This window comes from Dysidea avara, chromosome 11, assembly GCF_963678975.1.
Source record: "Dysidea avara chromosome 11, odDysAvar1.4, whole genome shotgun sequence".
NCBI lineage: Eukaryota > Metazoa > Porifera > Demospongiae > Dictyoceratida > Dysideidae > Dysidea > Dysidea avara.
The window spans coordinates 7,515,836-7,530,239 of record NC_089282.1 but is presented as its reverse complement, the minus strand read 5'-3'; the positions used below and the strand labels follow the sequence as shown (position 1 = coordinate 7,530,239).

General features: G+C 36.7%; 1 protein-coding gene across 1 annotated transcript in view; it reads left to right on the top strand.

Annotated features, from left to right (window-relative positions):
* The window catches only part of LOC136238049 (protein broad-minded-like), a 49,471-nt gene extending 40,397 nt beyond the window's left edge, over window positions 1-9,074 (top strand). Inside the window, exons 22-34 of the mRNA XM_066028370.1 lie at window positions 4,984-5,097; window positions 5,151-5,239; window positions 5,295-5,405; window positions 5,539-5,647; window positions 5,757-5,902; window positions 6,016-6,092; window positions 6,182-6,323; window positions 6,670-6,791; window positions 7,048-7,202; window positions 7,674-7,814; window positions 8,261-8,362; window positions 8,471-8,557; window positions 8,762-9,074. Of these exons, the coding sequence (XP_065884442.1) occupies window positions 4,984-5,097; window positions 5,151-5,239; window positions 5,295-5,405; window positions 5,539-5,647; window positions 5,757-5,902; window positions 6,016-6,092; window positions 6,182-6,323; window positions 6,670-6,791; window positions 7,048-7,202; window positions 7,674-7,814; window positions 8,261-8,362; window positions 8,471-8,557; window positions 8,762-8,875 (1,509 nt within the window). The 3' untranslated portion in view covers window positions 8,876-9,074. The remainder of the gene's footprint in view (window positions 1-4,983; window positions 5,098-5,150; window positions 5,240-5,294; window positions 5,406-5,538; window positions 5,648-5,756; window positions 5,903-6,015; window positions 6,093-6,181; window positions 6,324-6,669; window positions 6,792-7,047; window positions 7,203-7,673; window positions 7,815-8,260; window positions 8,363-8,470; window positions 8,558-8,761) is intronic.
* The last annotated feature ends 5,330 nt before the right edge of the window (window positions 9,075-14,404 follow it).

The window sequence follows — 14,404 nt, the reverse complement described above, 5'->3', positions numbered from 1 at the left end:
CGTGGGTTTGCCAGTCATAATAAAATTATTTACAAAAAAAGTTAACAAACAAGTGCACAAAAAATTTTGGAATTTTCAACTAGAGTAGGGACCATAGTACATCAATAAAAAGTACTGAAACAAGTTGGAGTAGTCCATGATATTAAATCACTGTAAAACAATAAGAAGTGTTATATCCTTACTGTGCATTTCATTATGGTATCTTGAGCACAGTAGGGATATAACACTTCTTATTGTTTTACGGTGATTTAATATCATGGACTACTCCAGCTTGTTTGAGTACTTTTTATCAATGTACTATGGTCCCTACCCTAGTTGAAAATTCCAAATTTTTTTGTGTACTTGTAATTGGGGGAGCCTAAGCAAGCCCAACACTAGCGAGAGAGCTGTCAGTCATCGTCCACTATACGGCAATATACGATTAAGTACAAAAAACTGTCAGTATACGGCAACTTCACGATTAAATACGAAAAACAAACCTTACAAGTTGTTCACTATCACACAAGAACGCAATAGTATAACAAGAAGTGTCTGTCATCGTCAATGTCACGGAGGAAATTAACGGTGTAGATTACTGGACTTCCTTATTTGTACTTGTCATTGTCAATGCCACTTACTGGACTTCCTTATTTGTACTTGTCATTGTCAATGCCACGAACAAATTAATGGCATAGATTACTGGACTTCCTTATTTGTACTTGTCATCGTCAATGCCACGAACAAATTAACGGCGTAGATTACTGGACTTCCGTATTTGTACTTGTCATCGTCAATGCCACGGTCAAGTTGTACCACGTGTTGCTACCAGTTTTCATAATGGAAGACACCAATCATGGCTGACAACGAGCGTAGAAATGCTAGAAGAAGAGCAGAGAGCTGCAGAAACACCTGCGGAGACTGAAGAAAGGAGACGTAGACACCATGAATACATGCGAAGAAGACGAGCAAACATTAGTTCTGATGAACCATAGATAATATATACCTGTGAACAAAGACGAATAAACCGAGAGTACACGCAAAGGAGAAGAGCAAACAATGCAAGTGAACAGCGCCAACATACAGATCACTGGCGCACCATTCATTCTTTCGGATTGTTCGAACATCCTGATGATAGTAATATCACAGAACAAGAGCACACCAATATACGATTTTGAACAAGACCAATTTAATAGTGAGGAGGAATTAGATGGTGAACGGGATAACTTAGACAGTGAAAAGGAAGGATTAAATGGTGAAGATGAAGAATTAGATAGCGAACAGGAAGAATTAGATGAAGAGAATGATTTTTTGAGCGAAGAAGAATTTCATATTGAACACACAGACATAACTACAGCAACAGTAAAATTATCATTATATTGTATGTTACATACATGTAGCAATCATGAGTAATTCACATTTAAGTGTCATCATAAAATAATTATTACAACTTATTACAAAATTCTGTGTATGGTGGAAGGAAATTATATTGTAGTAGCTAAATTAATAAATGAATTAAACACAATTACTAGGTATAGCTATACACTTACAAATTATATTAGTTACACAATACTTTTCAGAAGCTCTTCTTAGTTGTAAATCCAAGCTGCTATCAAACTGCAACATCCTTAATCATAATATGTTGTACCCTGCACACACAAAACGCTCGCCCCTTGATGCTGATAGTATCTGTCTAGTCGTATATATAAGTAACTGTTCATAGAGTACTTCACAGTTTGTTATTCCATGTAAGTGTCTAATTAACTAGTATTTTAAAAATTGTTAATTTAAAAATGAAGTAGGGATCTATGCAATTAAAAGTAGTGAAACAAAAGATGAATGATGGTATTACAGCATATCTCAGTGGGAGGTCCCTACTTTTGCATTGAACACAATAATAATAGCTCATATACCAAAGTAGGGACTTTCCCATTGAGCTATGCTGTAATGCCATAATTCATCTCTTGTTTCACTACTTTTTATTGCATAGTAGTAAAATTAACAAAATTTTTGAAATACTAGTTTGTTTAGTTTTTTTGTTGTAGCACAGCTAGCTACAGTGTAACTTGTGACTGTTCTATTAGAATATCACACATGACTGTTGTATTAGAGTGACTGTTGTATTAGAGTATATCACGAGTCAACCAAGAGGTGTGCAGCTAGCTAGACCAAGGTCTTCTTGTTTACTGTTAAGTATATAGCTAGATTGTTTAGAAGTGTGCATGGTCTCCGTACTCTATTGCTATTAGTCCATCTAGATCTTTATTATTTGATGGGTGTGGTCGCAAACCTATTGCAAACAAAATCCCAATCGTGAAGTTGTAGCTAGTATACCTCTTATAGTAGTGCCAGGACTGAAGTGCTTCTGAAATCCAGCTCTGAAATAATTCTGCGGCATCTAAATAATTATGCTACTGAAAGAATGTGTTGATATGGAAATTAATGCCTTAATATAGTTTTGTTGGATGAAGTAGAGACAAGCAGCCTGATTGAAGATAAAAGAAAAGACAAGGTGCAGAGAGCCTACACTCATTGGAACCCCAAAAGGCACATCCCACTGGTCAGTTTGTTATTGTGGCATAAAATGGTGGCCATGCGCTACTTCGTTTGGCCTCTAGGCTTGTGAATGTGGTCAGGCAGGCAGTGAAGCTGACTAAATTTCGAGTTTTGGCAATTAAAAAAAAATCTTTATCCAATCACTAGTAAGTGTTTTCTTGTTTTCAATACTGTATTTCATGTTAGATGGGCTAATATTATTCCGCAAAGATGATTTTTGTTGTGTAATAATTCTCTAGGATGATTTTTAAAAGAGGCAATATTGGGTGATCCCTACTTAAACAGTACGGTATTCTTTCCTATCAGTTGATCCATTAGCTTTACAGATTCACGAATAGGTTTTATCCCTTTCCCGTTTCTTTGATTCTTTAGAGGGCATGACACACCATAGGTATTATAAAACTCAATACTATAATAGCTATCTGTAGTAAATAAAGAAAAAGAAACACATAACAACTATATACGAGGCACATAACAACTAGCTACGAGGTGACATAGCTATAAACTATATTTGCTATCAAGTTCCTGATCGGATTATTAAAGTAGCTACATGCTGTGCCAAAATTGGAAGTGCATAGGCTCGTAGTACTGTGCATAACTTACCTCTGATTGTAGTAGCAGTGGCACTCAGGTCTATGACCTGTCTCAGTACGAAATAGCTAGTACAGAATCAGTAGGTTCACCCAGGCTGGAAGTTGTTCGAACAGGCAGGCCGTTTTTGTCTTGAGTACCAGGATGAAGTAACAAAATCTTCTCATGGTCAGCCAAACTATCCACTCGAGTATTTAGTAGGAAGATCTCGTCCAGCAAGTGACTGAGTCAGTATGTTTGAAGGAACAAACTGTCGAGTATTTACCTAGTCCGTTTATAAAAATCTCTTCGTCAATTGCAGTCCAGGCATTGGCAAAAGTCGAAGTGACAACTTAGTTGCTGTATCAGTAGCCTCAGGGGCGTAGCTAGCCAGAAGGTGATGGAGGGGCAGGAATTCCCCCACAAAACACTCAAAATCGTTCATGATTGCAAAAAAGGCTAATGACCCAATGGTGGGCTAGCCAACATACGGTGTTGTATTATTACAGCTTACACAACTAGCTACGTAACTATTTCAGTACTGATTGTTTACCACTTATCAATGGAGTTATATTCGTCGAGCATCATCACACGTGCCACAACAATTCAACCACAATCCAGTAGGGCTCTATTGTTAATATTTTAGTTTAAATAAAGGTTAGCCACTGCCTGTGCTGCACTGCGGACAGGATGACATGTTCACTCACTTCAGCCAGTGAAATTCAAATGCCATGTATTGCATAAAATCCCAGTTCAACACCTGTCTTGCTAGCAGAACGTGACTGACTGACTGACTGACAAAGTAAAAGAAATTAGACTGGCATACGAAGATCCAGTGTAATTGACTTGAGAAAATGAACTTGGTACACTTAACACTTTATCACCTCATAGGAAGTAGGTTCGTAGCGTCATCTGGTCTCCTTTGTCACTTGTTAGTTGCGACTCCTGCGAGGTCACTTCAAAAGCGGTCACTCTTTTTAGGTTCAAAAATGTTCTATCACGTGAGTAATCTATGCTAAATATAGAAGTGTGTCTCTAATATTTTCATTCGGTGGCATGAATGTTGTGTGCATTCACTAGCGAATGTTGTGTGATACTGCGTAGTAGCACACATAATTTAATAGTCATTTGCGTATCAGTTTACTGTAATACTGGTAAACCTGTGATGGAGGTTAAAAAAACACTTAGTGATGGGGGGAGGGGGGGCAAATGCCCCCTCTTGCTATGCCTCTGATCAGCCTTAAAGTATCAGGTGCAGCACTAGACTATGTTTAGTTTACAACTGGGTGTCCAATACCTCTTTCAGTAGTGTAAGTGCCTTCTGAAACAATTTTGTGGTGTCTAAATATACTGATCAGGGAAAGTGTTGACATGGAAAATTAACGCCTCAATATGGTTTCGATGCTTGAAGAAGAAGACAACCAACCTGATTGAAGATAAAAGGAAAAACAAGGTGCAGACAGATCACACTCGTCAGAACCTCAAAAGGCACATCCCACCAGTGGGTTTGTTATTGTGGCTTAAAATGGTGACCGTGCACTGCTTTGTTTGGTCTCTAGGCTTGCAACTGTGATCAATGAGTGAGGCAGATGAAATTTCAAAATTTGGCAATGTTTTTAAAATTCCTTATCTGGCCTCCTGAAAGTGTTTTCTTGTTTTTAATACTGTATTTCATGTTAGATGGATTAGTATTATTCCATAGAGGTGGTTTTTGTTGTGTAAGATGTCTCAAGGATGATTTTTAAAGGTGGCTTTTTGGTGGTGCGTTGATGCGATCCCTACTCATATGTTATGTATGTACACCTAAGTAAATAAGCAGTTAGCTACACCTGTAACTGCTTTGTCAAGTAGCTACATCATTGTTTTTGTGGTACTCACTAGGCTATGGTGAACCTGCTCAACATCCTGTCATCATACCCTGCTCTTCATGAAGCGCTATCTCAGCCACGTCGACAGCAACCTAAAGGACACAGCAATGACCCTACCACTGTGTTTGTCAGTGAATTGTCCAATAATGCATAAGTGATATATTAGTTCTTCACCATTAGGAACTCATTGATCGGTTGGTGTTAGTGGACTGTTCACCAAAGATGACTTCATTGTTAAATTTTCAAGAAGCTCATTTGTTCGGTTTACGGTAAGTTATTAAAGTACCAATCCACAATTTCATCTTGTTATACTTGTTACCTTAGTCTCTTCAGCATTATTATGACTTGCCTGGACTCCTACTTGCTATTGGAGTCACAGTATAACATTAGTGATGCCCTACTTGCACTACAAAAGGACTGTGCATTAGATCAAGGGTTAGTGATGTACGTATGTCTATATACTATATTTATGAGTAATGGGCCATATTGTCCATGAGTGGCTGTTCACAAGGTGTGGTATTGTATTTTTTCAATGATATATTTTTATTGGTGTTATGTGACTGTGTAGTTCATACATTTTGGATGCTTGCTCTCTGGAGCGTAACAGAATTATTGTATCAACTAACACTATTGGTGGTCCATCAGAGAGAATTGTACCATCCAACATTCTAGTACAAGTATGTATGCATGTACATTTTTTGTGTGTATATCTAAACTGCTAACTGGAATTGTGATTTAATTGAATCTTTGCAATGAAAATTAATGCTGTTGTTCTCTTTTTCATAGAGTGCAGGTGGTTCTTGCTATCCATGGCCATTGTTTTCATCCTTTCCTGTACCCTCTGAATACAGACCACCAGTTCCTCCTGTGTATGTAACAGAAATTGCTTCTCCATCAGCACTGTTGTCATGTCTGAACAGTCCAGTTTCTAGGTAAGTATCTCTGTACAAGTTTCTGTACTCTACACGTAACTACATGCATTGTAATTATGTCGCTTTATCGAAACACTGTTGCTCTATATTACCTGCTATACATCTATTTCTAGTGCTGATAAATGGATGGAAAAGGTGAAGAAAACATTTTGTATCACATTGTTGAATGAGCAATGGTTTTCAACAAGTGGTAAGCTGATAAATTTATTGTGTGTATACCTGTCTGATTAGTACAAGCTTTCTGCTACAATATCACAAACTTGTTTATTTTCTATTCAGTGATAGTGTTGCTGCTATCAAAATGCTTGCCAATTTTGAGGTCAGTGGAGTCGACAACTTTCCCCCCAATAGCAACTGACACAACCAACTCAACTGTTATCCCAAGTCAAATGGACATTCTGGGAGCACAACTAGTCCTCAAGTGTGTGAAATATAGTCATAAGATAACATTATCACTGATAGTTTTGTTGCTTTAGTCATGTACATGACCATGTTTCAGTAGAATGTACACTTTGACACTGAGAATTGCTACATACGTACATATATGCATGTAGAGATTTCCTCTGTCACAGACAAAAAAAAAACAAAACGGAACTGGACCTTTTGGGACCATGATCCTCATTATAGACTTTATATGAAGGCTCCTAGTTGATATAAAACCCTTTATTGAATGTTTGCTGACTGAAAGAGGCTTTACTGTAAACCACACATGCATGTTACCCATGTAGTAATAGTATATTACTGTTGCTCTCATACTCTCTCACAAGGTATGGCATATACCTGAGGCTATTGAATGATAACAATGAGACTATGAATAACATTCATTTGTTACTCAGTTCTATTAAGCTACAACTGAAAACACAACAATACTCCAACAAATCAACTCTTGGTAAGCAAGTGTGTTAGCTGGTACATGTTCATTTGTGCTATGTGCAATTGTGCAAATGTTACCATAGTAGAGCTTAGTATATGTGACAACACCTGTTTGTATATACTACAAACAGTACCTTATATATAGCTTATACAGGTATAACAGTACAGTATACAGACAGTCAACTTTATTCATTTTCTATATACATCCTGCAGCTTCATACGTATGTGCCCTGTTGTATGTGATGGTGTGTGTATTAATATTTCTTGCTCAGGTTTTCTGAAGGGCAATCAAGCAGGATTTGATTGGTTTGTAGTTACGATCTTCCTTATTACAAGAGGTTCACTATCAACTACACTGACTATACTACAAGACTTGTCCCATCTGCTCACCTCAGCTTATCTGTGGCCACCGCGAGTGCATAAATCTGTTAGTTATTATGATACAGTTATAAAATAATTAAAATTATTTGATGTCAAGTATGTATTAAGTCTAATTTTCTACAGTGGGTTTGCCTTGCACTATTTACTCCTTCCTGTTTACAATGCACGCACTATTAATCCTGAATACCACAGCCATCCGTCCTATTATAGCATAATAAGCTTCTATTCTACATGACAACATAGCTTGCATAATTGTTAGCTTGCAGGAAAAGTTTGTAATGTAATTTTGCAGTACTGCTTTAGATTTGGCAACTAAAATGCATTAACAGAATATAAATGGCTGTGTGCTTATGTTTATGACAAAACTTGATTCTGCAACCAAACTAATACAGTACATATATTTGATGACACCAGTACATTCTTGAGGTGTTTTCAACTATATTGTTATTGTATTGATGATATACTGTAGATCAAGCTCTTTCATTGGTAAAACATTGTGTGTTTTCACATTATTTAGGTACACCTTCCCAAGTCACTAGCATTTAGTGGCATTCCTCCAGTCTATTCAGTCACTACCCATCTTGTTGAGCTGATTCTACAAGATGAGGCTCCACTTTGTTATTCAGCCTTCAAGTTATCTGGCTACACTCCATCACAGGTAACCCATCATATAATATTACTTTGTATTTAACTGTACATGTATAAACTTATTGGACAATCAGGATTAAAACAAACTAGTCAGAATTTCTTGACTGATTTACTATAGAAATGAATTCCTACGTTTCTGTACAAACATTAATATGATATGTATAAAGCTATAAAAATTTTAATGCATGTGCACGTGATCACAGTGGACTTTGACACAAGTGTGAGGCAGCTAAGAAATACTTTTATTGTGACCTGCTTACACTAGGAGTTTTGAGTCCTCTGATACGCCTGGCTTCTATTTTGCTACCTATGTTTCTATTTTGTGTTCACAAAATGCATGATTGTAGTATAACTTTTTAAAGTACATGCAGTATATTACTTCCTACTGGCATACATCTGTTTGATGATTTTCTGGCTTACACTATACATAAACATGTCTCTCATTTGTCTCATTAGATCTGTCAACACTGGCTCCAGCAGTGCTTTTGGAATTATCTAGACTGGCCTGAGATTTGTCTGTACATCACAGTGTGTGTTGTAATGGGCACTGACTACCAAGTGAGTGTGGCAGATGTGTATTTGACTGCTTAGGACGAATGTTTTGTCAATAATTTACTTGATCTCACCAATCCAGCTCTTTACAGATGGTATAACACATTTGTCTAGGTGTACATGTGTGTGGCTATATTGAAGCACTTGGAGCCTCAGATATTACAACACACGCAAGAACAAGATCTGCTAGTTTTCCTGAAGGTACGATTCATGTTGAATAACACTGTAAAACAGAAAAGCTTGGCTAGAGCAAAATTCTGCAATAGATTTTGACAAGAAAATGGCACGAATCTGTTTCGCCAAAATCTTCCTAAACTTTTCTGTGATATTCAATACATGTGCAGATGGTGTTTTTTTTCTGTCAAATAGCATTTGTGTTATTTGTTTCTCTTGCTTCACCTACAGGAGAGCAGTCTCAGAGATTTCCATGTGTATCAACATTTAACCTACATGGAAATTTTGGAGCATAAATTTAGAAGATTAATTCTACCAGATATGACCCGCCTGGGAAATTGTTAGCTAAATACAGAGCAACCCGACCACTTACTACACATCAAATATCTACCCTCTACATATATATTACTGGTGCTTGTATATATTTCAGAGAACAAATTTGTACTATTGTACTACATGGTGTTTCTAAAGCTAACAAACTGTATGCAATAGTTGTGATGTGTTACCACAGTTCTAAACATTCAATGTTAATCCTTTTTACAGACATATATTTCCACATTCATTTGAGTATGGTAAGAGTAACCTGAAATAGATGATGGTAGACGACAATTTTCCCACCAATAATGAACAGGATTTGATAGTGAACCAACCACGATATGCGTCACAGTTTTCACCTCTGTAAGCCTTTGGTGACTTTTTATCAAAAGTAAATCCAACAGCAAAAGCATTTTCAGGAGCTGGCTGTACACCATTTAAAGATTACATGCACTTGCCCACCATTTTTCTTTGGTCAACATTGCTAAGTATGGCACCTCTCCAGTTGTCATCAGTAGCTATGCTCTATACATACAGATATGGAGCCCATTCATTGTCCCTGCGAATCCAGTTTGATTAGCGTATTTGGATTCTTCTTTTGTACGTGTGCATATTTTGAGAGGAGGGGACAGAATATCTCGCTACACATGTTAAATTTCAGTAAACTGACTATTCTAATTAAAGAGTAGTTTTGCTGCTTTTTCACGTTTTTTACAATATAAGTATGTCTGCTTGAATATACACTGCCTCCAATATAGCCACATGCTTTTTTCCAATCTGCAAAGTACGATCTGAAAAACTGAGAGGAAATACTAATTGTATGAACAATACTACAGATTAGGTTAGAGGGAGCGGCTGCAGGACAAGTATATTATTTTGGGTTCATTGTTTATTGAGCAAAGAGAATGATGTGGACACCATATAATATTGTGCAGTAATGTACATTTATACACACATAGTCACACTGACTCTTCATAATACATAGACAGTCTGCCTATATATCTCAGTGTCCAATACACCAACTGTAGTAGAATGTACAGCCTATCATTCTACTTGCTTCTACCTAAATACTTTATGCTTATGATCATGAATTATGAGTGGGTATAGGCAGACCAGTAGATGAGTATAGACATCAGTGTAGGTACAAAGAAACAAATGTACCAACATACTTCATGTAGACAAGTATATACACGCAGAGTCATGAACAGACATATACGTACATGCCAGAAACATTTTAAGAAGACAAATATACATGTGGTAATGGTTAAATAAACCTTTGACTACAGCAATGTGTCTGTGCATAGGTTATCTATGGTCTGTGCTAATGGAAATTAACTATAGACCAAAAAGAGTATAGTTAATTCATCACCTTGGTAGGTAATAAAGGTTTCCTTACAACATTGAATTTATACCACACATAAAATTTTTTATGTTGACATCTTGTCTTAATAACTATGCACAAGAATGTTCAGTATAATTTTATGATACCTTCCCTAGAACATTACACAAGTACAACTTCATTATTAGCAGGTCATTTCATATTATACATTGAAACCTCATTAGCAACCACCTCTTTAATAAGACCATCTCAATCAATCATGCAGGTCCCAAACATATATATATAGCTAAGATGACCTTGTTATTATGCTGACTACTTCCACCTCACCCTTTTAACCATTCTACACGTGGACACCCAAAGAGATTCTTTCAGTTACCAGCAAGAATTAATGCTTACTCAAATTCTTTTTTTCCAAGTAGTATCAAGCTATGGAACTCTCTATCAAATGATGATGTAAATATTTCTGATCTCAGCCAATTTATATTAAACAAAAGATATTATAATTTTTGTAATGTAATCACTTTGTGCATGTATGCTCCTTGTGAGGCCTGCACAGTATTAATAAATATTAATATTAAAATCATAGCACAGCAAAAATAGTGTTCCAATACTACCTATTCTAACCCCGTCTTTATTTTAGTATTGGAACAACTATTTTAAAAAACTCCCTATAACGAGACAAAACGAACCTCAAATCTATAAATGACTCTAATGTTATTCACTATCGAGAGCTGTGGTCTATTTTTGGTTGAGCCAAGGTAGAATTTTTGGACTATTAGTTCCAACACCAAAACATAGACGGAATAAATACAGTCAGTATTTGTGTATGAATTATGCTGTGTAGATATTGTTATTATAGTATGAACAAGAATTTACAATGGTGACATCATTCACCTAGTATCTATGTAGTTAGTTTTATGCACGGACAGGTTCAGATTTTGAGTGGTCATATCTATATATCCAACTTCATGAATTTATATCTTGACAATTTCCTTTACACTATTACAGTAACACTGAATGACTGATGATCAAATCATGGCAGTATCCAGCCATCAGTCTCGAACTTCATCACTATTATGGTTACCCAGGCATGGCACCAATAATTCTTGTGAACACAAGGTATACGTACAAGAATTTTGTTAACATTAGTCCACCAGAAGCATTGTGTGAAGGTTATACAAATTAAACTGAGGCTGATTCTGTCAAATCCCCCCCCCTCATTTTTTTTTTTTGAAAATTTGACCTTCTGAGATTGAAAATGAGAGTGATTTTAATTATCAAGTATAATTTTAATGTTTATTGGACTGTTGTATTAGGGTGACTGCTGTAGCTCAAGCTTGAATCTTATAGCAAGTTTCTGCCAAATACATACCACCTAGGAAATTTTTATACCCTTCGCCAGAATGATTTTAACAGTTACTATATAACTGAACATTTGCCTGACTGCTGTAATAGGGTGAGAGAGATAAACATCATAATAATTGACAATTACATGAACAAAGGGTTAGGAGTCCAGTCTCAGGATTACCAAGTTATTACTAAGAAGTATGGAGCCCTGGCAAGACCAAAAAAAAAAAAAATAACTACATACAAAACTAAACAATTATACATGACTTCTCAACAGGTAAACAGATCGACTACATCCCAAGTAAAATGTTCTATTAGAGTAATTCGATCTTTTCTAACAGTCACACTGTCTATATAAAAGACATATTAACTATGAGTAATGGTTTGTCTATTAGCTATCTATGATTTGCTGCCACTACATTGCTATGGATCTGGATGGTGTCTCTTGCTGAGGCTTCTTAGGCCATTCCAAGTGGTAGCCTGTTTCTGGTCCCCGTCCGCACCAGTTACATGTATTAGTAGGCAATCCAGCCCGATTTTTAAATTTTGGAAAAATGGGCTTTTTATATGCTCAATAGATAGAGTATTGATTGCCGATCTCAGAAATATATAGTTTGTTGGGTTGGAATTAGCTACTTTGGCATGCACAGTGCTTAAAAACTGAAAAAAGGTACATTTTTTCTCTGGGGCTCCCCATACATTTTAAAGGGAAAAATGGCACAATTGAATCAGGAAGCTATCTAGCGATCTGGACTATCTTGAAACTGCAGTTGCTTCTATCTGCAAGTTTGTACATGTAATGAGAGTAACTTCAGATTGTATCAGATCTCAGCTATCTTTGTATACTTTGTGGTGAGCAAATATGTTTCACCTATTGCACACTTCTCAATACAATGGTGTATACCTATAGGCAAGAGGCTATGTCAAGTAAGTAAAAACATCAAGTTAACAACTTATAAAAGTAAACAACTAAAGTGGAGGTGCCGCAATGATGCAACAATACCTAAGGTGGAGTTGTGGTTTCAATTATGGTATTGTTATGCCGACTTTGAAGTGGTTTATACTTTTGAGCTGATGACACAGCCATCAGAAGATTGCTCTGGAGCTGAAAATCGCTAACCCGAGCGAAGTAACTACGCACTTTAAAGTAAGCACCAGTGACTACCTTCCACCCAACAGTACGTTTTTTAAAGTTTTAAAGCATTCTACATACATTATAAGGCTTGAAAAGATTACAAAACAACACAAAACTTGCTTATATGTAACGCGCACGATAAAACTAAGATTTTCATGATGATCAACGTGTGGACAAACCCCACAGTGATTTTCGTCCTCATTGGAGCTTGGACGACGGAGCAATCCCAAGTTAAATACGAGTTGTTATTTTGTGCCAGGGTTCTATTGGGGAATATACGGAGAATTTTTTTATTAAAAAATCTCGGATACTGGAATGCCTAGTATTAGTATAGCGCATGCGTAATTCTATTTAATGCACATCTCATAAACAGGTGGTTGCTGTTAGAAGCCATGCAGGTTTGTTTAATGTTTGTATAAATTTGTAAATTGTGCCAATGTGGCGTTTTATACCTACATGCATGAATATAATAGTAGCTATAATATCTCAGAAGAGCTTTGTGGTTTGAATAGATTTTGAGTGCTAAATGTGGTGTCTTCAATGTTAATAATTTGTATAATGGCCAAGCCCTCCCTCCCTCCCTCATCGCAAGACCAGAAACAAGCCCGGAATACCACTTGGGATGGCCTTACATATTAGTATCTTCGAGTCTACAGGCCGTAAGTAATCTATGCTAGAGATATTTCTATGCAACTTCTTCACCTGCAAGAAAGGGTTACACAAATGAATTTGAGCATTGCAACTGCACTTTTAGGTCATCACTATCTTTAGGTCATTACTGCAGATTCATGACATTTACCATGCTGAATCTTGCAATTGTGGAATGCATGGTTGCCAACAGCATTCCTGCATTGAACATTTCCTCCCTCACTGCCTCAAGTTCCATTATTAATGTTGTTATCACTCAACATGATGAACCTGTACTATATTTTGATGCTGAATAATGCAGTAAACTATCTTTTTTATGACAATGCTGCCTACTCAACAGGTGAGCAGCTAAACTTAACAGCTAGCCTGCTGCAGTGATTTGGAGCATTTCCTTTCATTAACTCATTCTCCCAAGTTAGTATCTCAATATCACAGGGATAGGGAGTAATGCACTAGAAGTTGGGAGAATGGGATGACGTGTCATAGACTGGAATGGTAATCAGGTTATCATGAGGCATCATGTGATTTCAAGCTAATCAAGGTCATTTATTGATTAATTCCAAAGAAATGACCAGGGCTTTACTACCATTTAATATTTAGTAGGGACCTACATATTATATATCCTGAACCAAACTCCTTCTACTCTCTACAGTACCACCCATTTAACAGTAACATGTGGGACAACTGCTAGCAGGGGGCTTCCATACAGAGTGGTAGAGTGTGTAGCATCAACTACTTACTCCAAAAATTTTTTGATGTAAAAAGAATGTATAAAATGACTGATGTTGGTAGCAAATTGATAGTGCTAACTGCTCTACTTTATTTTACTGGGGAAAGCTCTGGTTAGTGCTGAGGGAGGAAATGGGTGGGTATATAAACACAATGGTGCTACTTTCACTGCTGCTTCTCCTGCTGCTCCTCCTCCTCTTCCTGCAGAATGTTGCAACTGAGTGCCTGTCTCACCAGTTTGACTGGTTTTAATTAATGTTGTTTGTCTCCATCTTCCCATTGGTCCAATGCATAGCATGCATATTTACTTCACAGTTAACAATGGAGGGTGACACTCCTACAAATAAAGCAGGAGAACAAA